The sequence below is a fragment of the Dromaius novaehollandiae genome, chromosome W (assembly GCF_036370855.1).
Source record: "Dromaius novaehollandiae isolate bDroNov1 chromosome W, bDroNov1.hap1, whole genome shotgun sequence".
Lineage (NCBI taxonomy): Eukaryota > Metazoa > Chordata > Aves > Casuariiformes > Dromaiidae > Dromaius > Dromaius novaehollandiae.
The window spans coordinates 27,564,879-27,586,247 of record NC_088130.1 but is presented as its reverse complement, the minus strand read 5'-3'; the positions used below and the strand labels follow the sequence as shown (position 1 = coordinate 27,586,247).

Here is a 21,369-nt window from a genome sequence, read left to right as displayed (position 1 = left end):
TGGGTCCTGCTCCTGGTAAGAGTTACGGTATGAACGTTGTTGAGACTCAGCCAGGTCTCCCCTTTAAAATCCCTGTTGGAGAAAGGCCGGGATTGTCCCTCTTTTCCTGAAGCTGGTTCTTAAGGCAGAGTTTATTGAAACAGCTATTATCATTTCAAGTGTCCTGGGGAAATCCCGGTTCTGTTGAAGGCAATAGCAAAACTGTCCCCTGCAACAGAGCCAGGCTTCCAGTGTGTGTAACACATTTCTTTACGGTGTACCAAGAAAACGCCAGCCTTTCCCTGAGCCGTGATTTATTACCCTTAACGCTTGGGGCCACCCCTTACAAACGTTTACAGTCACATTCAAAAGATTTTTATTCTTTTTATTCGGCTTCCCAGGAAAACAAGGTTTATACGCTGGTGTCCCCTGCTCCTCATCCGCCTGCCTGTCCCGCAGGCGCAGAGGAGGCAGCGCTCACACCGCCACTGCTCCGCCTTCCGGCACCACCTGCCGTAACGCTGCTGTCGTGCAAACCCACCCACAACCCCCCGGGCGCCACCCGCGCCGGCAGCGCCGCTTGGCCCCGCTGAGCTCCCGTCGGTCGCTGCCGGGGGCGGGGCCGCAGCGGCAGCCATGGCGGCGCCCATCGTCCCGGAGACTGAGAGGTACCGAGGGCCCTGGCGGCGGCGGCGGCGGGCCGGGGCGCGGTGCCCGGCGCTGGGGCGGGCGGGCGGCTGGGTCGGGGCATCCTGCGGGCCTGACCTCCGCCTCTGCTTTCGCGCAGCATCCGCAAGGCCGTGTCGCTGCTGAACGCCGTGGCGGCGGGCCGCTTCCCGCGCCTGCTCTCCCGCCTCCTCCAGAAGCTGCACCTGAAGGTCGGGGGGCCGGGGGGGCCCGGGATACCGGGGGGTTTCGGGGTACTGGGGGGCCCGGCGGCGGTGGCCGGGGCGTTTTGGGGCTAGGGGCCTCGCGTGGCGCCCGTGGGCGCAGCGGGACCGGGGGGAGGTGGGAGCCCTCGGCGGGCTGTGTCTCCTTAGGCCAAAGTCATCTGTAGAACCGAGGTTAAAAACAAAGTCCAGAACTCTGTAATGAATGTTTTTGTCATGTTTACGGGTGTTCTCGTTCAAGGTTTCTGTTTTGCGTGATAGAAATAAAATCAGTTGTCGGTTTCACTATGTAGTGCCAAAAGTCAAACAGATGAAACCTGTGTGGAACTAAAAATTGCAGGGAGAACTGTGAAAGAAACATTAAAGCAGAAGTGATTTGGTTGAAAATTTCTTTCAGCTTTATGAAATAGTTTATATCATTCAGTGTCAGTTTTTGTGTGTTCTCTTGCTTTGTGTTTAGAAAAAATGCATATACACAGAGAGAAAAGGAAAGTTTGGCTTATTTTTGCATGTGTATGTACATGCACACACACAAAGTTAAAATATTGTAAGTTAGGAGTAGTATAAATAGAAAATACAAACTTACAGTCTCAGAATTATGACCTCTAATAAGGGTTGTTTTGTTTATTTGATTGAATTACTTTCCCCCCCCCCCACTAAAATTACTAGCTAGGATGCTACAGTTATTGCAGAAGGTTTTCTTAATTGTTTTGAATGAATAGTAGCTCATTAATAGTTGGAAAGTGTCACCAATTTACTAAACAGATATCGAGTAGTTAAAAAGTAGCTAATCGCTATTGATATGAATTGGACTTGAGTGAATGAAATGAGTTGAAAAGACTAATTTCAGGAATCGTCCACTTTGTCCTTTCCAAAGTGTCTGACCCTACAGCATGTGGAATTGCTGGAAACTTTAAATAAACTTACTTGGCTTAACAAAGCAGATAATCAGAGCTTGCGTTTCCTTCTAGTAGCTGATGATTCAAGTAATATTTCCATTTTGATATTCTTATTATAAACAGTGTGACCATTGAAGCTTTTGTATACTTGCATTATTTTGTTTATTCAGACAGCTCAATTGCTTTTTTGTGTAGCTTTGCAGTTTTGGATTGCTAAGTGGTCTAAATATGGTGCTTAGATGTCTGTAGCATAGATTTATTAATAATTATATCTTAAAAGATTACAGTATCGATTTTAAAGTTATTATTTACTGTAATACAATAAATATGGTTTCTTATATTTAAATGTACAGTACATTACTTTCTCAGTAATCTTTAATAATACAGTACACTATAGATTATGTTCAAATCTGACTTTCAAAATAACTTATATAAGACCTTTGTTTTTATTTCTTTTATAACAACATGGACAGTTTTCAAAACAGAAAAATGTCAGTATCCAGAGTGGAAGAAGCATATGTAACTAAAATTTTGCCTTCTGTTTTTTTCACTACTCTGATTTGAGTAGTGCACTTCTTTTTCTTCTTATTTTTATTCATAAAAGGATGTTGCAGATCTGATGTAGTCAAAAGATAAGTGTTTGCTTAGTAGCTCTGTTTATTCAAGAGCAGGGAGAAAGCATATTCTTCTGATGCATTTAGAAAATTTTAATGAAAGCCCACAAGATCACATGAGAAGTTCATTCTGATTTCCAAGAAAATGAATAACATTGTATTTTTCTGTTGGAAAAAGGATTTCCTTTGTTGCTTCCATTTAGAAACCACTGGATAACCACTGTTTTTATAAAAATGGGGAGAAGGCTTTTATTGTGGCAAATGTGTTTTCGGTGGCTAAGCAGAATGTCAGGAGTAACCATTTCTGTACTTCAGGCTGAAAGCAGCTTCAGTGAAGAGGAGGAAGAAAAACTTCAAGTAGCTTTTTCATTGGAAAAGCAGGATCTTCATCTAGTTCTTGAAACAATATCATTCATTTTGGAACAGGTACCTGTTTTCTGTCATTATGAATTGGTAGATATATCATTTTATCAGATTGTACATTTCAAAAATATAGAATTCAAGTTAGAAAAGGTATTTCTAAAAACATGCATCTCTAGTATACTCTGTATGTTTTAATGGCTTGATTTTACTGCTTTTGTTTGCATACATTACTGATTTGAATTGGACTAACTGCATTCGTGGAGTGACATTCTGACTAACGTAAATATAGATGGTGGAAACCAGCTTTGCATGACTGCGAGAGAAATATTGAAAACTGAGATACTGTCTTTCTTTTTATTAATCCTAAGCAATCTCTCCATGCATTTTTTTAACTCTTATAAGAAAAATATTTGCGTTATTATTGAGCCACATAACGCATCTCTGATGTTTGAATGAGGAGGTGACTGCATGGTGTAGAGCTAAATATTTTGTACTGGAAGAGGTTTTTTGTTTCTGCTGTGGTTAGCTAGTAGTCCGCCGCTCAGATGGGAAGCCAAAGTATTACACAGTAAATATGGTAACTACACAGGTGTGGGCTCTTTCTTAAATGGTCACAGCTGGAATGTTATCCATCCATTTCCATACAAGTGTAGTAGGTGTATCCTGTGCATTTCTAAAGGTCTTGTCAGGGTGTGCATACTAACTCAGATAAGTTTGTTATGGGATTTGAATTTTATCCTTCCTTGCCATTTTTTGAGCATATGACTTTTTGCTTCTTTTTCTGATGTAGAAAACAAATATTTCATCAAAAGTGCACATGGCAGTTTATGATTCATTCGCTTTGTTAACATATTACATATGTATATACACAAATATATACATACATAAAGAGAAAACAAACTAAACAGTCTTCCCCATACCTCCCAGCCACAAAAAGTTAAAACTGAAACTGAGGTTGCATCCAGACTGGAATTCTGAATTTTCATCTCAACCAAACAACTAATTTACCTGTTGTCTTCACTGCTCTTATTTTCGTTGGACTGCTTCATTTTTGCAGTCATTGGAGATGAATAGGAAAAGCAGTTGAGTCTGCTCTAGGTCCTGCATTTCTTGTGCATAAGAAAATGAAAGGGTAAATACTGTCAATCCAAAGAAGATTCCTGGTTGGAATAACTCATGTATAAGGATTCTTATGTTCTGCCTGACAGACATCTTCTCTTTAGAGTACCTGCTTCTTCTGTCAGAGCATAATATTTTTAATAGCCTTTCGATCTGTGGTCCTATCACAGACAACCTAAGATGACTGCATGGTCTTTGTTTCGGGGGGGGGGGGGGGAGGGTTTCTTTCCTCTCTGAACGTGATGGTGTCCTGCCCTGAAAGGGGAGGTCAGCATATGACATGGAGTGTTTATCACCAAAATCAATACTTATATGGAGGTAATAGCTAACTCACCTTTCTTGGCAAACTGCACCTGCCTTCACAGGGTACATATATTACCGTATAGTTAAAGCTTTCTTGAACGATGTGAATTTGGAAACGCTGTCCTTTCTTCGTGGTCTTGGTAGACTGCAAAGCCCCATTGTCTGTAGTGACAACTGCTTTGGCATTACCTACAGTGAAAACATATAGTTATACTATTACTCAGATTCACCTATGGGTTTTTCATAATTTGTACATCTTGAGAAGACTCATTTGTAATATTACAGCTAGAGGGAACTGGGATAGCTGTACCCTTCTCTCTTCTCAGAGGATCAAGGTGAACAGGATCTTTCCAGTCTCACAGTAGTATTGCTAGTAAAAATCTTGTGTGAATGTGGAGGCCATCTGTGATGAAATATATCTGGCACAACTTGTAGAACAGTACTTCTGTAATAGCAGTTATTTTTTCTTTTAACAGGCAGTCTATCATAATTTGAAGCCTGCTGCACTGCAACAGCAGCTGCAAAGCATTCACCTCGATCAAGACAAAGCAGAAGCATTTGCCAGTGCATGGGCAGCTGCAGGTCAAGATACGATTGAAAAGTTCAGGCAGAGGGTTTTGACCCCTCAGAAGGTACAAATTTTTCTAAAAGAAGGTAAATCTGTATAGCTGTGTTTTAAAGTGAGGGATTTAAATTGAGGTGCAAACTTCATGACAAGCCAAGGTAACAAAAAAATGAAAAAGAATACCTAGTAGATCATGGATAGATGCAGTCAGGGGCAATTAAATTCTTTTGTCTTGTAGAGATGTTATGTTAGCTGAGCTGCTGTAACGGTTGGAACTTGACTGTATGTGTGCTATTGGCAATGCTAAGTAATGTAACCTAAATATCATTTGTAGGTGTTTGTGAACATGCTTTACAGTAGGGCAAGGATAAAATGTGCACATGGACAGTTGCAGTGTTTTGGCACATGGGTGGCAATTGGTTAATTCTCTGTAATTAAAGTGTGTATCTGAACTCCCATGTCTTAAGATTTTGTAATCTGGTTGGATAGTGCATTTGGTAAGATATCTTTGGAAAACTTTTCTACTGTTGCATAATCTCATTTCATATGTGCCTGTTACTAGTTAAAATTCTCCTTTGATATATGCTGTGAAAGTCTGGCCTGTTGTATCTTTAGCCATGAATGTATACGTCTATAAGCAAGTATAACACATCCTCTGTTGATTCCTAATAAGCCTTCACCCATGTAGGAGGTGTACACAGAACATACCAATTTCAGAGTCACATGGTTCAACAAAATTGTGAAAGACTGACTTCGTTATTCTTGCTTTATTTCATCATTGCTATATATCTTATCCAGATAAGAATTAGTTTATTTTCATAGTTTAGTTAGTAAAATTTGCTTACAGAATAAACTAGATAGATAAGGAACACGTAATACGCTGGCGAAAAACAGAAAACATAACTTACAGCAGCAGATTTTAAACTTTTAGGTGTAAAATGCACATTTGGAGAAGATGAGATACCTTTGGTAGAAGCTAAAGATATTTAAACTCAGTACTGTGTAAAATTGTGCAGTTTTAAGCACATAGTTTATAAAACTACAGTGTGTACCGTTATACTAACTCATGAACCCAACTGAGTAGGTGACTGATAGTGTAGGTGCACAAAAATCAGTTTCTCATGATACTGTGGCCTGCCTTTTTAAAGTAATATTTGGCAGCGCCAATCACAGAAGTCCCAAAATTTAAATGCTAAGAGATCTGATGAGAATATAGAAGTATGACTTTCTTTGAAAGGAGGCAAGTCATTTGAAAATCAAGTGAAACTACAGAAGGTTATGAAGCTAACTCTTTAGAATACAGCATATATGTGCAGAAATGGAAGGTAGTTCTGAAGATACGTTGCAAAGCAGCCGCCTGAGAACTTTCTTTATCTGCACTGTGCAATGAGCCAGTTTGCTGCCAGCTCCTCAATGTATTGAGAAACTAATGCAAAACTAAAACACCTTTGTTCGTCATTTGTTTGGAGTTCTATGTGTGCTGAAACTAGTACCATGTGCATCTGTGGTTGTTCTATGACATTGCTTTATTTCTGTCTGTAGTCTTGTACGAGTCCTGCAAAATACAGTGCTTCTCATGTGCATTGGGGTTTACGTTTTGAGATTCTCTGTGGCTTCACCACCATCTAACATGTAGTGAAATTGCATTTTGCTACATCCTCTATAAACAAGCTTTAAACTGTCTTTTCTAGTTAAGCTTGTAAGAAAACGACTCCTAAAAAAGTACCTTAATGAAATTTACTTGTTCTTTAATATGAAAGCAGCTTTAATTATAGGTGTGTGCCTCTACATACACTTAAGTGTCATTGTCACTGATATTTTTTTCCACCCTGGATGTCAAGTTGGGTTGGGTGTGAATGTAGCTGTGAAGGAGTAATTTGAATTTGAACTTCCTGAATTCACTTTCTCAGTTTGTTTCAAAAACCTATAAAGACTTAATCTGTAGACTTTAGTGAAAAACTGTGAAGTTCAGGAGAGCTTTTCCTTGGCCAAGGAATTAAATCCACAGAACTAATTGCTAAATAAAGTATTTATTCAGCTAACAAGGCACCTAAGCAGAGAGTGTTTAAAAAATGAAGTGGGGTAATGGAAGGAGAACTTGCAGTCTCCTTAGATAGTTGATGTCTTATGAATGCAATAAATGACTGCATGATACTTCTATTATTTGCTCATTTAATCTATAATAATTGCAGAATACTGCATGTTTTCTGAGCTTTATTTGTGTACCTTGAGGTATGGAGGAAAAAATACTCTCTTATTCATGATATATTGTTCTAGTAGCAAACTTCCGGTAAACTCTCATCAGCATCTCTGGAGTTAAAGTAAAAAAGTTGGAATCCTGAAAGATACTTAGAGGTGAATATTTGTCTGTTTAGTTTTAGATTTTAGATTTTTTTTAAGATTAATTCTGAGACTAAATTAATTTCTTTGTTTAAAAGAAGAGATGCATATCTAGTTATTAATACTATCTGCAACATATGCATGTGTAACTTTTGTTAAAACAACTGGTCCTATGAATGTGCTCTGTGTATAGGTAACTTACACATTTACTTGTTTACATGGCCATATATAAAAATGTGGCGTGTGAGGAAGTCTTCACGATGCATGGAGTTCCTAATTTGTGCCAGTAACTTCTCCCATAGAAGCAATATTATGTACAAATTTCTGCTGTGCTACATTTCTGTTAATTGCCAAGGAAATATGACAGTTCTGTTGCATAATTGCCAACAACATAATCTTGAAAGATATTTTTTTTTAAAGATGATTTATTCATGCTCTATATGTGTCTGAAGTTGGATTCACAATGATTTTTTTTTTTGGTCAAGAGTGTGTCTTGTAGTTTTGTTAGAGATTCAAATTTTAGGAATATAGGTGTGGCTGTACTAGATCAGAAAATCTGTTCATTGTGTATCCTGCCTTTAGCATTGGACTGCACTACATGTTTTGGATGAAAGTATATAGATGTAATCCTCTAGTTATGTAGTAGCTTGTTTGAGGGCAACTTCTGCTTCACCTCATTGCTTAGAAGCCTTCTTATACCCTAAAAGCTGACTGTTTATCACTTGTGAAATATTCTACATATTGAACCTGGAGGTTTCAGTCTATATACATGCCTGATTTGTTTTTTCACCACCTGAATGAGATTTCCTGAAGAGATACGGATTCATATTTTTTTTCAATCTGTATACCCACTGATCTTTTGATTTTTAACAGATATCTCTTTATTTTTATGAAAAAAGATGAAGAACTTGTGGTTTGTAGTATTACTCCGGTTTCTTAAACTATTTTTTTGTGTGTGTGTGTTCATTCTTGTTTTCTTTTTAAGCAACACAGTATGTGATTCCTCACTCTCTCATCCTATGAAAGTCTCTCCTGCTTGTAATCTTTCATATTATCTGTCTCTGACTTCTGTATCTGCTATACTTTCAAGAAACTCATGTGAGTAGAATATGATATGCGCTTACCTGGAATATTAGTGTTTTATTCAGGGGCTTTGTAATAAAAAATTTTTCTTGTATGCTCTTTAAAACACACAGACACACACAAAAATATACACAGGCTTTTTGCTTGTCACTGCACATCTAATATGGCCTTTTACTGACCTGTCCAGGTTGTGTGCAGGATTACATATCAATTTAGAATTCAGAGTATATATGAATATTTCATGCTTTTCCTCACCACGCTTTAGTGTACTTCTATCAACTCTGAATTTTCTTTGCAATGGCTTTAGTGGATGCATCCGTGGGGTTGTTCATCTGCATTTGACTGTAGAATCAGAGTCAGGGTGGTTAGTATTATTGAGGTCCTGCTAGTTCTGCTCCAGCATGAGAAGGTGTTCAGGGGAGACTGCATAGAAGGCATTACACATAATGTAACCAAGAAAGATCATATTGGCATTTTATTGGCTTTCCAAACTATTTTGCTAAAATCCAAGTGGCAAAACAATTTCTGGTCTCTCCTGGCATCCAGTACTTGCAAGTGCAATATTGTGGCAGTATTAAGAGGAAGCTGCTATTAAATAAATCTGTTTTCTGTAGCATAGATATGAAAAGATCAAGCACTGATTTGTCTCATTTGTGTTTTAAGACAACATAAAATGTTTGACCATTTCCTTTATTACTAATGTCTGCTCTCTGGCCAGGTTCTTTTAGATATTCCACACATGGAGAGTGTAATGTTTAATATCAAAATTTACTTGTTTGAATATATTACACGGGAGTTTTGATGTAGCAGAGTGATACAGCAATATACTGAAATCACAATACAAGTGTAAGTTATATAGCAATTGTAATATACAGTTAAATCACAATGCAAATGTGATCTCCATTACCAGTGTCTATAATATGTTCACTGTCATGATGCTGGGTGTCCCCAGTCGCTGAGAAGGGGTATGTGGGTGGAAACCAGCTCAAGCCCATCACTTTCTTTGAAATTCTTTTGTTAGTTGTTCAGTTTTTATATTCTATATTGGGCAGAGCCACCTGTACATTCCCCTCCATGCTGGTCTGGCTAACTTGAGGAGATATTCACACTCTTTTGATGAACTGAAAAAGAAACATGTACACCAGTTGATCCACTCAATTGGAATGTGGTCAGTTGATCCACTCAACTGACATAGCTGTTTATCTAAAACAAAGGCCGCTTTCCTGTCCCCCTTGCTGTTGACATATAAAGTCAGCTTTCTTTGCAACAGCTGTGATCAGTCACACCCTACATTATTCCCTGCGCTTCATTGACACCTTGTCCTAGCCCATCTCTCCTGAGCCTTCTTGTACTGTAGGGGTTTGTCACAATGTTTTGCACTTCAAATGTGGGAAGTTGAAGGGAGAACTGATAAATTATTAATTCATAGTCAAAATTAGTGGGTATCTGACTGTCCGTGATCATTAATTGATAATATTACTCATTAATTTGGTTCACCACTGTTTAGGGAGAATGGGCCATTGCATCCAGTGGCCTGCAGCAATGCTTAGATTTGGACTGCTAGTTATTAGGGAAAGTAATTTCTTACAGGTATTTCATTCGTGTCTACATGTTTATTATGTTTCTCTTAGACCAAATTCTCTTCTTGCTCGCAAATTACAGTTTGGATAAAAGCTAGTGTTATAAATTCTGGATATATAAGTTGTATGCAATAAACGTAGGTGGTAATGCACTGGCCAATAGCTTCATTGGGATGAAAACCCAAATTGAATGTTAGTGCTACGAAGCAGGTATTTCCCAGAGTACTGATTGGGTGAAGAATACCAGCTTCTCTGTGGCATGTTGAACGCTAATTCTGCCTGTTGGAAGAAAGGTTTTTTTTCCCTTCTAAACTTACATCTTCAGAGTTTGTTGGAGTTGTGCCACTCAGTTGGCCATGAGGTTGTCTCAGGAGAGATGAATAAAAGCTGTGGAGTGAAATTAAGGCTGTGTTTAATAGTGTTTATTTTCTTACTACTCCTTTTTCTTTAGTGAGGTATACTCGCTCTTCAGCTGTGCAAGGTTTTTAATTATGTATCTTCTTCTGTTGCATTAATTGGTTCTTTGAGTCTTTATCCCTTTATTATATCATTTCTGCAATATAATACAATTGGTTAGGCAATTGGAATGATGGTACTTCTTTTTGTTTTCTCTCTGCAAAGGAAAGCCAGCTTTTTAATAGAGTTCACTCTGAATTCTCATGGATATTTTTTTTTCATTGATTCTATTGATTAAAAAAAAAACTTTTAGAGAACATAATACAGGTGATTTTTTGGTAACTGATGTAAATCTGTCGTCTTTTAAAAGGACAATCAAGCCAAATTCCTCATAGACTTCTTGGATTGGAAAACTATTCATGATATCTTTAAAATATATTTAATTTAAGAAGATCCAGGTCTGTGTTGCCAGGCAAGAAAAGTGTTTTTTTATAGTGTTCGTGCAGTGTTACTTAATATAATGATGTGTGGGAATGCAACTAGTGAAATTACATACCTAAAACTCTTGTCAGAGCTGTCAGTTCTGTATCTTGTCTGGCTGTTTGAACCCATATGGGAAAAATTCTAAAGGTAGTTATCTCAGAAATTGGTCTTCTTGCTGAGGTGTATATGTGTAATGTGAATATACTGTATTCCCCTGTGCTGAACTGTGGCAAATCTATAGAATTACTTCTCTGAAGCATTCTAAAGTTGTTATGATGAGCAAGAACAGAATTGGGGCTCTATATATAAATATTAACTTATTTGGAAAATTTCTGGTATCAGGAGAAATGTGTGAGTGATATTCTTCCTTATTCTGCGAAGAGAAAGCAAATATCTTTCAGTTTCTTGTTTGTCTTTGTTCCGTTTGTCATTCTTACAGTGACTAACGGGCACCAAAGACAGTGTCTTCTCCGCGGACATTGTCACAATGAACTGTGAACCTGATTGTGTTATCTGATGCCCTCACAGATGGTGGCAAAGAGAATATGAATGATTAAAGATGTAATAAAGATGTAGTTTTATACCTACTGAGATTTACTTTAATAGCTAGTTACAGCATGACCATTTCTGTTTAATCTTCCACTCATCCAACTTTCCATTAGTGGATATTATCATTATTTACAATTTTTAGGTACTACTTCAGTATCCCCCAAGAATTCCTATTTTGATTTACTGGTTGTTTTCTTTCATAAGAGTTTTTTTCCTACCCTTCTTACCCCCTTCCATCCCCCGCTAAGAAAGTGTAAATGATAAAGGTTAAAAGAAGTTATGCTTCAAACATGTTTAAAAACACCTGAAACCTTTGTTTTGTTCCTACAGGTAAAATAGCATAATTTAAAGTTCAAAAGGAGTCCAGTGCTTCTCTTGTCTGACTTCCTATATAATACAAACCATAATTTTTCTTTAACATATAAAACAGCTTTTGAAATGGGGGGCCAGTTGTCATTTCAAGGCTTTAAATGACTGATGATTTCTAGGGTGTTTTTTGTGGTTTAGAAATGTTTTTGCCTTATTTTTGATTAAAATTTGTCTAACTTCATCTTCCAACCTTTGGATCTTGCTGTACATTTTTCTACTTGATAAAAGAGCCAAAGAATTATTAGAAATCTTTTCAGTGTAAGTGCTCATAGACTGGTGCATATTTTCACTCCATTTTACCTGCCCCTTTATGTCCAGAAATTCCTCAGATAGTGTAAGAGTTAAAGTATTGTTTTACTCAAGCTCTAAGTGAATCTCTAAATATATTAGGGTATTGGAAACTTGAATGTTGATTCTAATATTTGTCTCATACTCCTGTTCTCTTTGCTATCAAGCTAGCTGCTTTTCATTTAATATGCTTGTAAAGATGAAATACTCCAGCAACTAAAGATAAGGAAACATCTTTTGAAGTTCTGCACTAGAGTTCTGTACCAAATCCATGTCAAACTACTTTTGTTTCTTCTCTTTTGAAGTGCACTGATACTTTTTGGTGTGTTGCTATTTCTTTTTTAAATTCAAAGATTTAAAAAATGGATTTTCTTGTTATGGGTATTGAATTCAGCAGTCTGAAAACTGTCACTTTACCTGGCATAAGTGCTAGATGAGCCTTGCTAAAGAATAATATGACTTTAAAATTGCAGGCAAAAATAGTAAATCAAACAAAATTAATACTAGGAGAGAGCCATTCCTGGATGAAGAGTTCAGTTAATTTTCTTCTCCCAAAAGATGACTTTAGATAGGTAACTTGTGCAGATTTTCCGTATAGAATTGAGCCTCAGTCTGTATTTCTATTTTTAAAATGGTGAAGGCTTAACAGTCAAATCCTCTCTGAGCAATGACTGAGGTACTGGCTTCTTGGCTTGCTCTGATTGCTTTCTCTAGAGTTAATTATAAGCTGAAGCTCCCAACTTACAACGTTAAAACACTCACTGCTGTTAATTTTGGTTTGTTTTCTACCTCTTAATGTCACTGATGATGTTAGGGAAAGTTGTGTTGGGGGATCTAAGATGTGCAGAGCAAACCTGAGGTGTGCCCTGCGGCTCTTTGCAGCTCCTCTGTCCTGCTAGATAATGCCTGAATGGGCCTGGACAGAGTGAAGCTGAAAGCTGGAGGCTGAACACAGGTGGGATTTACAGAGGACTGGAGTTTGCTGGGCAGTGAGGACTGTAGTACAGGGCAGATGGTTGGGAAGAAGGTGGTGACTGGATGAGGGACACGGATCTACTGAGAAGCCAGAGCTTGGATGCAAGGCAAGGAGGTAGAGGGAGAGGCAGCAGTGGTTAATGCCATTGAAAACTTGTTTTGAAAGCAGTATTTGGATAGTTTGGAGTCAGATGTTCAATAATAAGGAGAAACAAAATCAGTGAGCACTGTTATATGGCATCTTTGTAGACTTGATAGTAATTTTTCTATATAGGTATTGTGTATGTAGTTTTTGTCTTATTTAATGTGCAGGTACCCCCCCCCCCCCAAAAAAAAAAAGGAGGGGGGCACTTGGGTGTATGAGAAGTGGCTGGTTTGTTGGTTTGTCTGTTTCTGCACACCGCTGAGAAAGGTGAATTTGTCAAGGTACTTCTACAATGAAAGATCCGCTGGACTGTGGTTGAGTTGAGGTGTGTTTATACAGTAGGGGGACAGATTTTAAAAAATATTGTATTCCTTAGGGTTTTTTCTTTGCTCTTCAAGATGTAGTAGAGGACTACAATCAGAAACTTTGCAAAACTGTATGCATATTTGATGGTAATTATCTCTCTGAGTGGGCACTAGTTAATCATACTTGAGTTCTAAGTATTGCTTATTCTTAGTGCATTATATAGAAGCTGGCCACCTCTGAGCAGATTGTCACTTAAGTGTCTTGGAAAATAATAATCAGTAAAATGAGTTTCAAAGATGATTTGGTTGCCTTTGGTACATGAGATATTGAAATCGCTATATATATATATTTTAAAACTCTGTCTTTTTTCTAAAATACCATCATAATTCCCTCTCCCTGAGTTCTAGGACTTCAGTTTTATTTTTCCTTCTGTCACTGCTTCTTATATAAATCAAAATAATGGGCCTAAGTTCAATTTCAGCTAAGAGTTTACTCAGTTCTAAAGTCTTTCCTCCAGATGCAATAAAACATTAGAAAGTGGTTCTTAACTGTGTGCTACCGTATGGCCTCGTGCAGCTTTCTGTAAACAGTAGATCATAGGTCATTTCTCTAAAGAAATTAGGTGACACAGATTGTATTAGTGGGAGCATACAAATGATATTATTACTTAGCTAGTAAATAAATTGGAAATATTTTTGCATTTGAAGAATAATCCACTAACTTTCATGGGTGTCCCGATCCAATATCGGGGGGGGGTTCGTTATGATCCCAAGGACGAGATTAAGACGCTAAATCTGGTCAAATATTGTACAACCTTTTAACTTTACTTTCCACGAAGTGGAGAGAAAAGGTGGGGGAAAAGCGAAGGGGAGGCAAAGGGAAGAGGGGAACAGAACAAGGGTAAGGGGAAAAGATAGAGAAAGTTGGAAAAGGAGAGAGGAAGCTAGCTACCACCACTCCGAGGCCGATGATGTTCCGCTGACTCCGTTCGAATCACAGCTCAAGCTGGGTGCCTCCGGCGAGGGACGAGAGCGAGGGACGAGGGCCGAGAGAGGGAGCGAGAGGGGGGGCAAGAGGGGGCCAAACAAAGAAATCCCTCGGCAATTATAGCTTTTTCAAATTAAGTTTTCCCACCCCTCACGTGGTAGTTCAGACCAATAGTAATATTTGGGTCTGGGGTCTCCTGCTCCTTATTGGGTCTCCTCACTGTCCCTAGGTAGGCCGTTTACTGTTGCCGTTTCTGCTGACAGGTGTGTCTCCATTCTTGGGTCCAGCCATTAGCTCTCAAGGTCCTGACAAAGAAGGCGATAACTCCAGCAATTAGCACTGTTTCAGCAGTGCACAGGAATGCAAATTGCTGGTAACTCCCTTCTCATTCCCGCCTGCACCAGCTCTGGGCCCTTTCTCACTGTACTAGGGAGTGCGGCCTAAGGCTTCAGCAAATTTAGCCACTCATGCCAAGCAGGTTTTATAGAAGTTGTGCTAAAAACGGTCAATAATTTACAGTCCAGATCCCAAAATCTCTGCCTGATTGTGGTCTCATTCAGTGCAGGCTCGGTGTGTCCTGGGTGGTCGCAGGGAGACCATCTCGGGGAGTTGCAGCAGCCCAGTCCTGTTTCCGCCAGGGACAGATGGCTTGTTCGGGGTTGTGGCCTGCCTGCACCCCATGCACCAAGAAATGTTTAAGGCAAATAATTCATTCATCTGTCCGCCACAATGGGTAATTGCTGTTACCTGCTAGAAGTTTCCTTCAAAGATGTTCATGCCACCTTAATACAAGTCAATAGCAATAATTAAGAGTAGACATTGATGTGTTTATGCCAGTCATCTCCCCCCACCCACAGTGCTGGAGATTCATGTCAGTCGGAAACTAAGCAAACTCTTGTTTGATCTAGGGCTTATCTTGCAGGAAACAATCTCTTCCTTATTACAAAAAATTTCAGTGACGAAGAATCTACCTGCAATGATTGGCAGATTTTTTTTCTGTAACTGGTTATCTTCCTCTTAAAAATGTGCACCTTTTTCTGTTTTAATATTTGTTTGCTGTATTGAGCACACTTTGGCTTCATCCTGATGGTATCCCCCCTGAACTAACCTTCTTTTGTTAAAGTAACTGGGGGAGCTCTTAAAAAAGTTCAGTCAGACACGTTTTCTCATTCTTGGCCTCTTGTGTAAACTGTCTTCAGGTATCATTATTATGTTCAGCAAAAATGACATTATCACGACTTTTGATTCTCCAGTACTAAATGGGCTGATGGAGAGTTGAACTGGGATGTTAGGCTGCACGTTTTACAGAGCAGGCATGATGGAACTGGTTTGGTGCCATGTTCTAGTTTTACACTGGTGTGATTACACAGGTCTCAAGTTAGAGTAGTGCACTGTAGACCAATGTTTTAGTTAACATGTAATGCACCTTTCATCCTTTGTCACCCGTACCAAGCTGGTAGGTAGTTTATTACTTCCATATATAGGTGTTACAACACTCCCTTTAGATGACGGGTGCGTTGAAAAGTGTGCATGTATGCAGCTACCATTTAGTATACATTTTGGCTAGTTTGATTATTGAAAGATGAGGGGAAGAACCCCCAAAATTTTAATATGCCAGAATTCTCGTTGATTTTTCTTTTACTACAATGAAATGGGGAATGCTTGACCTTCAATGGAAGGGGAACTATGGGAGTCACCCTTTCAAAAAGCGTGGGTGAAAAGAGTCATACTCGCGTTCTTATATGCATAAAGGTTATTCGATTGGAACAGCTAAAATAAATGTCTTGTAAGTGGAAAAAAATTGCGCTTGAAAGATTGTTCTGTTACCAGGTGATTTAATTTCCTGAAAGTATTTTGTTAGTTGAAAAACATTCTTAAATGTTTTGTGTCAGTGTGATATGTGCTATTATAATCATATGAGAAAGGGATTTGCTGAAGACGTCTTTCATAGCCCGTTATCTCTCACGTCACTGTTCAATAACAGCTTCAGTAACAGTAATACTACAGATGCCTTAAATTATATAAACAACTATTTCAGATTCTTCTAGGAAATGTTTTCACCTTTAAAGTTGGACTGTTCCTCTGAAATTAGAGGGAAAAATTAGCTAAAATGAGTGAATTAGTTTCTAGGTTAAAACAAAAGATTCTGATTTTATTTGTTAATACTGATTTAAATAGATTTTTTCATCTGTAATTGTTGCTTTTGTGAACAGAGTAGGTTTATTTCTAAAGTATCTGTGGGAAGAGACATGAGTTGTTCAACTTCCCTGTTACTGCAAGCAGCCACATCATGTCCTGCCTGTTCTAAAGTTCTCAGGCTCCATCTTTAAAATATCTAGTAGTTTTTGCCTCTGCTGGTACTGTTAGAAAGTAGTTCTTGAATCTTATTTCTCCAGCTATCATAAGTCTACTTTCTGAAGCATGGGTGGTTTCTCCTCCAAGCTACTATCTGTTAATATATAAATCAAGCTGTACTGTTGCATGATCTCCTATGAAGTTAACTATTCTTAACTTTCTCACAGTAGAAGTTTAGAATTTGGAATCCTAAATTACGAATATTTACTTTAGATTGTGAATTAAAGCAGCCTTGTAACTAAGTGGGCACTCCAGCGTTGAAGTAGTGAAGCTGAGCTTACCAGTAACAGTAGTTCTAGTTGTAAGTAAACTGGTAACGTTTCTGTAACATGCTGATAAAGTCATCCACTATTTGGTAGAAATAGATGAGGAGAATATAACTCTGGATAATGTTATAATACTACCATTGCACATGCATGTTTATTTTCTTACAGGAAAAGCTTTATAAAAACAAGCAGAGTTTTTTCTCAGGCTATGAAAGGCATAATCTCATGTGCAATACCATTTAAGTTGTCACAAATATTAGCTCATTTTGAACTGAAAGGCTTCTAAAAATAAGGATTAAAGTATTATAAAATCGAAGAGGTGGGCTTGTATACCAGTGGGGCTTGAAACTAATTTCTGTCTCGATGCAACCTTCCTAGTTTGTTTTCCTGAAGTTGTTTGCTGGGCTTCTGTCTTTTCCATAGTGGACTGGTATCTTTTGTGATACCTGTAAAGAATAAGTCAACAAAATTCTTCTTGGCATTCTATTTCTATTATATAGTTATTAAAAAGCTCACAAAAATGGAGTCAGTTACACTGCTTCAGCATGTCTTCAAATTAATTGGCCTGTCTGTGAAGGAAAGTAATTAGAAGTGCAAGTGAATTACCTTAGAATGACTCCTTGAGTTGATAGTTAAGGAGAGTTGGATGTTAGTTCTCTGCTATACAAATCTAAAACAGCATTTTGTGCCTGAAACCAAGAATAAGAATGTTCATGTTAATCAAGTCCTTTAGCATCACTAATACCAGAAGAAGTAGTACTGTTAGAAGTAGTCTCAGATCTGTGCCAACATTTGAATTTTTAAAAGAAATATTACGATTTGTTTAAAGTTTTGCTCAAGTTAGCAATCATCTCACTGGAGGCCAATTTGACCAGTCTGATAAGTTCATTATGATCTAGATCAATAAGATTTAATGCCATATACCATAATTTCCTTAGTTCATGTTTTTCTTCTCAATATTCACACCAGCGTGACCTAGTTACTCTAAAGGATGCTCCTGTTGGCTTTTAATTCTGGCTGTGGGCCACAAGCTCAGTTTGCTTTAAATTTCTAATCAAGCTATACCACTTGTGTTAAAAAGCTTCAGCAGTTCCTTGGTAACTTCAGGGTAATGAAAACCTTTTCCTTCCTAAAAAAGAATGTTGGGTTTTTGTTTTGTTTTGTTTTTGTTTTAAAACAAGCAAACAGACAAGCCAAAACACAGCCAACTGACAATGGAAAAACTCTCTCATGCAGCAGTGGAAAATGATGCTCAAAACTGATCCTCCAAATGTCATCAAAACTATTAAAAAATTAGGTTATGATATATTTGGTTTTCAAACATTACCAAGTTGTAATGTAAGGAGCCCTTTGGCAATATCGAAAATGTTAGTAGTAATAGTAAGCTACGTGCATTAAGTATGCCTTGCCTATGGTGGACTTTCTTAAGCTTTTTTTTCCCCCCATAAACCTAAAATTACAGAACACTGCTATTATTTAGAACTACTTCTGTATTCTCCACCCAAACTTGTTAACAAGTATTCAGTCCAGAAATCTGTTTTTCTCACTTTAAGATGAAACTAATTTTAAGAAATTTGTTCTTGTTCTCTGCTAAATGGTGATAAGTGTTTTTATCTCTCACTGTAGAAATGTATACAGTCATTTGTTTATCTGGAATTCTAATAATGGATATGCCAGGATCTTCATAATCCTTCCTGTAGCTGATTGTTGAATCGTGTTAAGTCTGTAACGCTGATTAACTGCATTTGCGCGTGTGTCCTGAATCATATCAGAAAGCTTTTAGTCTTCAATTAACTAAAAACTATCGTATTCTAAAATGGTTGTATGTGCAGAAATGGAATACATATTATTTAATTCTATGTAGGGAAAGCTAGCTGTTCTGAAAGCGACAAGTCTTGTCAAGGGAATGGAGCTCAGGAATCTGAGTCGAGTAACTACAGCTTCATAGTATATTAAATTTGAGGTGTAAAGTGATTGGCTGCTCCACAACTGTCTAAATGTCTGGCTGTTGTAAAAACTCTGATCACGTTGATTTTTATATATTCAAGCAATATTTTCGCACTGTAATTCTTATTGGTTCAATACTTTATTTATTGTGACTCTTGTTTTCTTCTGAGATCAATATTTTTAGCACTTTTTATTGGACAAATAGGTGCCAAACTGTGGATTATCCATGAAGGAAAAATAGTGGTTTGCGGGGTACTTTGGCATTCTGCTTGCGTTGCATTAAGTAGTAGGCTTTTTGTGCCATGTCAGTGAGCTCTGAGAGAAGTAGTACTGATTTCCGGTGTTTCCTCTAATGATTCATTATGCTATTGGATGACCTTCTGAAAGCTTCACATTCTGCTATTGGATGACCTTCTGAAAGCTTCACATTCTGGAAGCAGATAATTTATATGAAACTTTAGTTTTCCATTAAAAATTAAAAACAAGCTTCTAGTCCTCACGGCTCTAGAGAGAGATGGTAAATGTCATCTCAATATGTCTCAAAGACCCAAATTTGAAAAATATCCCCTCTTGCCCTGCTGCAGCACCTACTGAGCAGTTGAAAACCCTTTTTCCTCTAGCCCCCTTAAAAATATTGGGACCTGCTCCAGAAGTTTTGGTTGGCTGAAGTTGACAGTATTGGGGGAGACATTTTAGGTGTTTATGTATTCTCTGAAATTCTGCTTCCACTTTCAGTTTTCTCTGTCCTCTCAGTGTTCCCGCTTACTTTCTTTTCCCCAGTTAAGCTCCTTACCAGCATTTTTCTTCAGTGCCAGTTTCTCGGTGACTTTAGTTCTGTTCCCTGTCCTCAAGTTGAGGCCCCACCGTGTGTCTCTCCTGGACCTCCAGTCTTCCTTCGCTCTCAGAGCTGCGGTCCAGCCTTTCTTCTGGATTCCAGTGGGCCGATTCCTGCATGGTTAATATAATAGTATGTAAAACACAAACAGCATTAAGTGGTGAGAGAAATGGTGAATTTTGCAGGTGGTGTTCTGTGGGCTATGTGAAATCCTCTCTTGGTTGGAGACCTTGCATGAAGCTTATATTGGATAAGCTAAAGTGTGCATGGGGCCTGTGCAGAGGGTGACTTTCACACGAACATTTTACCATAACTATGTTAGATTACTAATGATTTGCTTGTCCTAATGTATAAAATACTATGCTCTGCTGTTTAGTATGGAAAGTGAAGATGAGGATTACGGGGTAGCTTAAAGCTTCCCCTGTTTTAGTTGCCCTGGATCATTTGCTGTAGTGTCCATGGAATAGATCTGAAGGACTTTCTTACCTACTTACTATTGGTTTTATTTAATATCTACATTTTTTCCTCCCCTTGTTTTCCATCCCCCCTCCCCTCCTTTTTTTTTAAACCTAACCCTGAGGTTAAATAAGTATCAGAGTTATCAGTGACAAGTTGCAGAGCTAAATAGTATGTTTTTCAACTGTATTTATCATTGCAGTGACAAGGTAGCTTTCCTTAACGTTGCTTGCACATTTCTAATCTGCTGATAAGAAATTGTGAAAAGAAGCTAAAAGTCTACAGTAACTAAAAGTATGGCTTTATTTTCATGCTAGTTCTAGAGAGAGACTATTTTCCCCACAGTAAATGCTTTTCACCTAAGTGTGAATGTTATCACAGGTTCTGGCACCATAAAAACTCTCCCATCGTTTTGTTTTTTATGACCTGTATTATATCAGAAGTGGAAATAATAACTGTAACTGTTAATAATAACACTCCTCGTATCTTCTGAAGAACTCGGCCCTAAAATATGTACCACTTCATGGCTACCAGATACAGTGCCTTGACCAAAACACTGTGCAGAAACATGTCTCTGCTCTCAAAAGGTTAATTGATATTTCAGAATCTTGAATGTCTTCTAAGTAAACACGACTATGGCCAAACACGTGTTCTAGTTTCCTTTCACAAAAAGAAATAGGCAGACCATTTTGAAGCCTTAGGCAGCATACTATTTGTTAATCAAAGCTTGTTCTCATGCAGCTATATTTAAAACAGAAAAGACACATGATTCGTATAGAAAAACAAAGTAACTTTATGGTAAAGCAATATTAAAAAAAGAGTTATGGCTGCTATTCAGTTACAAACTCAGACCACTGTGTATATCTGCTGCCACATATATTGTTTGTTCTGAGCCCTCTATGATATTCCTGGATAGATGTGAGTTAAAAATGAAGCAGAAGTCATAAATTTGAATCTTCTCGCTTTTGATGGTTTGTTTTTCACGTTATGCACAATCACTGTTTAACAGTTAGAGCAAAGTCTTGAAAGTCTGTCTTCCTGGGATATTGTTCTTATCTCTGCTGGCATTATTTTGTAATCCTGGATAAGATGCTAGCCTCTCTAAGCCTTGGTTTCCATGCTAGTACAATAAAGTGTTTAGAGCACTGATTAAAAAAAGTTCTTTCACAACTGAGGAGCGCTCAGCTGGAGCCCCAGTGACTGCAATACAAGGAGCCATCAAATTCCAGAGCTCGCTCATGACCTCCAGGTTTGGCCATAGTGTTTAGATAGGTGCA

The 21,369-nt window shown here is 38.1% G+C and overlaps 1 protein-coding gene across 4 annotated transcripts in view; it reads left to right on the top strand.

Moving 5' to 3' along the window:
* Positions 1–499: 499 nt before the first annotated feature.
* The window catches only part of LOC112985818 (COMM domain-containing protein 10), a 111,480-nt gene continuing 90,610 nt past the window's right edge, over positions 500–21,369 (top strand). For 3 of the 4 annotated variants that reach the window (XR_010385548.1, XM_064499927.1, XM_064499926.1), the window contains exons 1-4: positions 500–647; positions 767–857; positions 2,698–2,808; positions 4,644–4,799. Coding sequence is in view for 3 of the 4 variants with exons in the window: in XM_064499927.1 (XP_064355997.1) it covers positions 616–647; positions 767–857; positions 2,698–2,808; positions 4,644–4,799 (390 nt within the window). In the remaining variant the exon portion in view is untranslated. The remainder of the gene's footprint in view (positions 648–766; positions 858–2,697; positions 2,809–4,643; positions 4,800–21,369) is intronic. The other variant, XM_026104727.2, reaches the window with a different exon arrangement.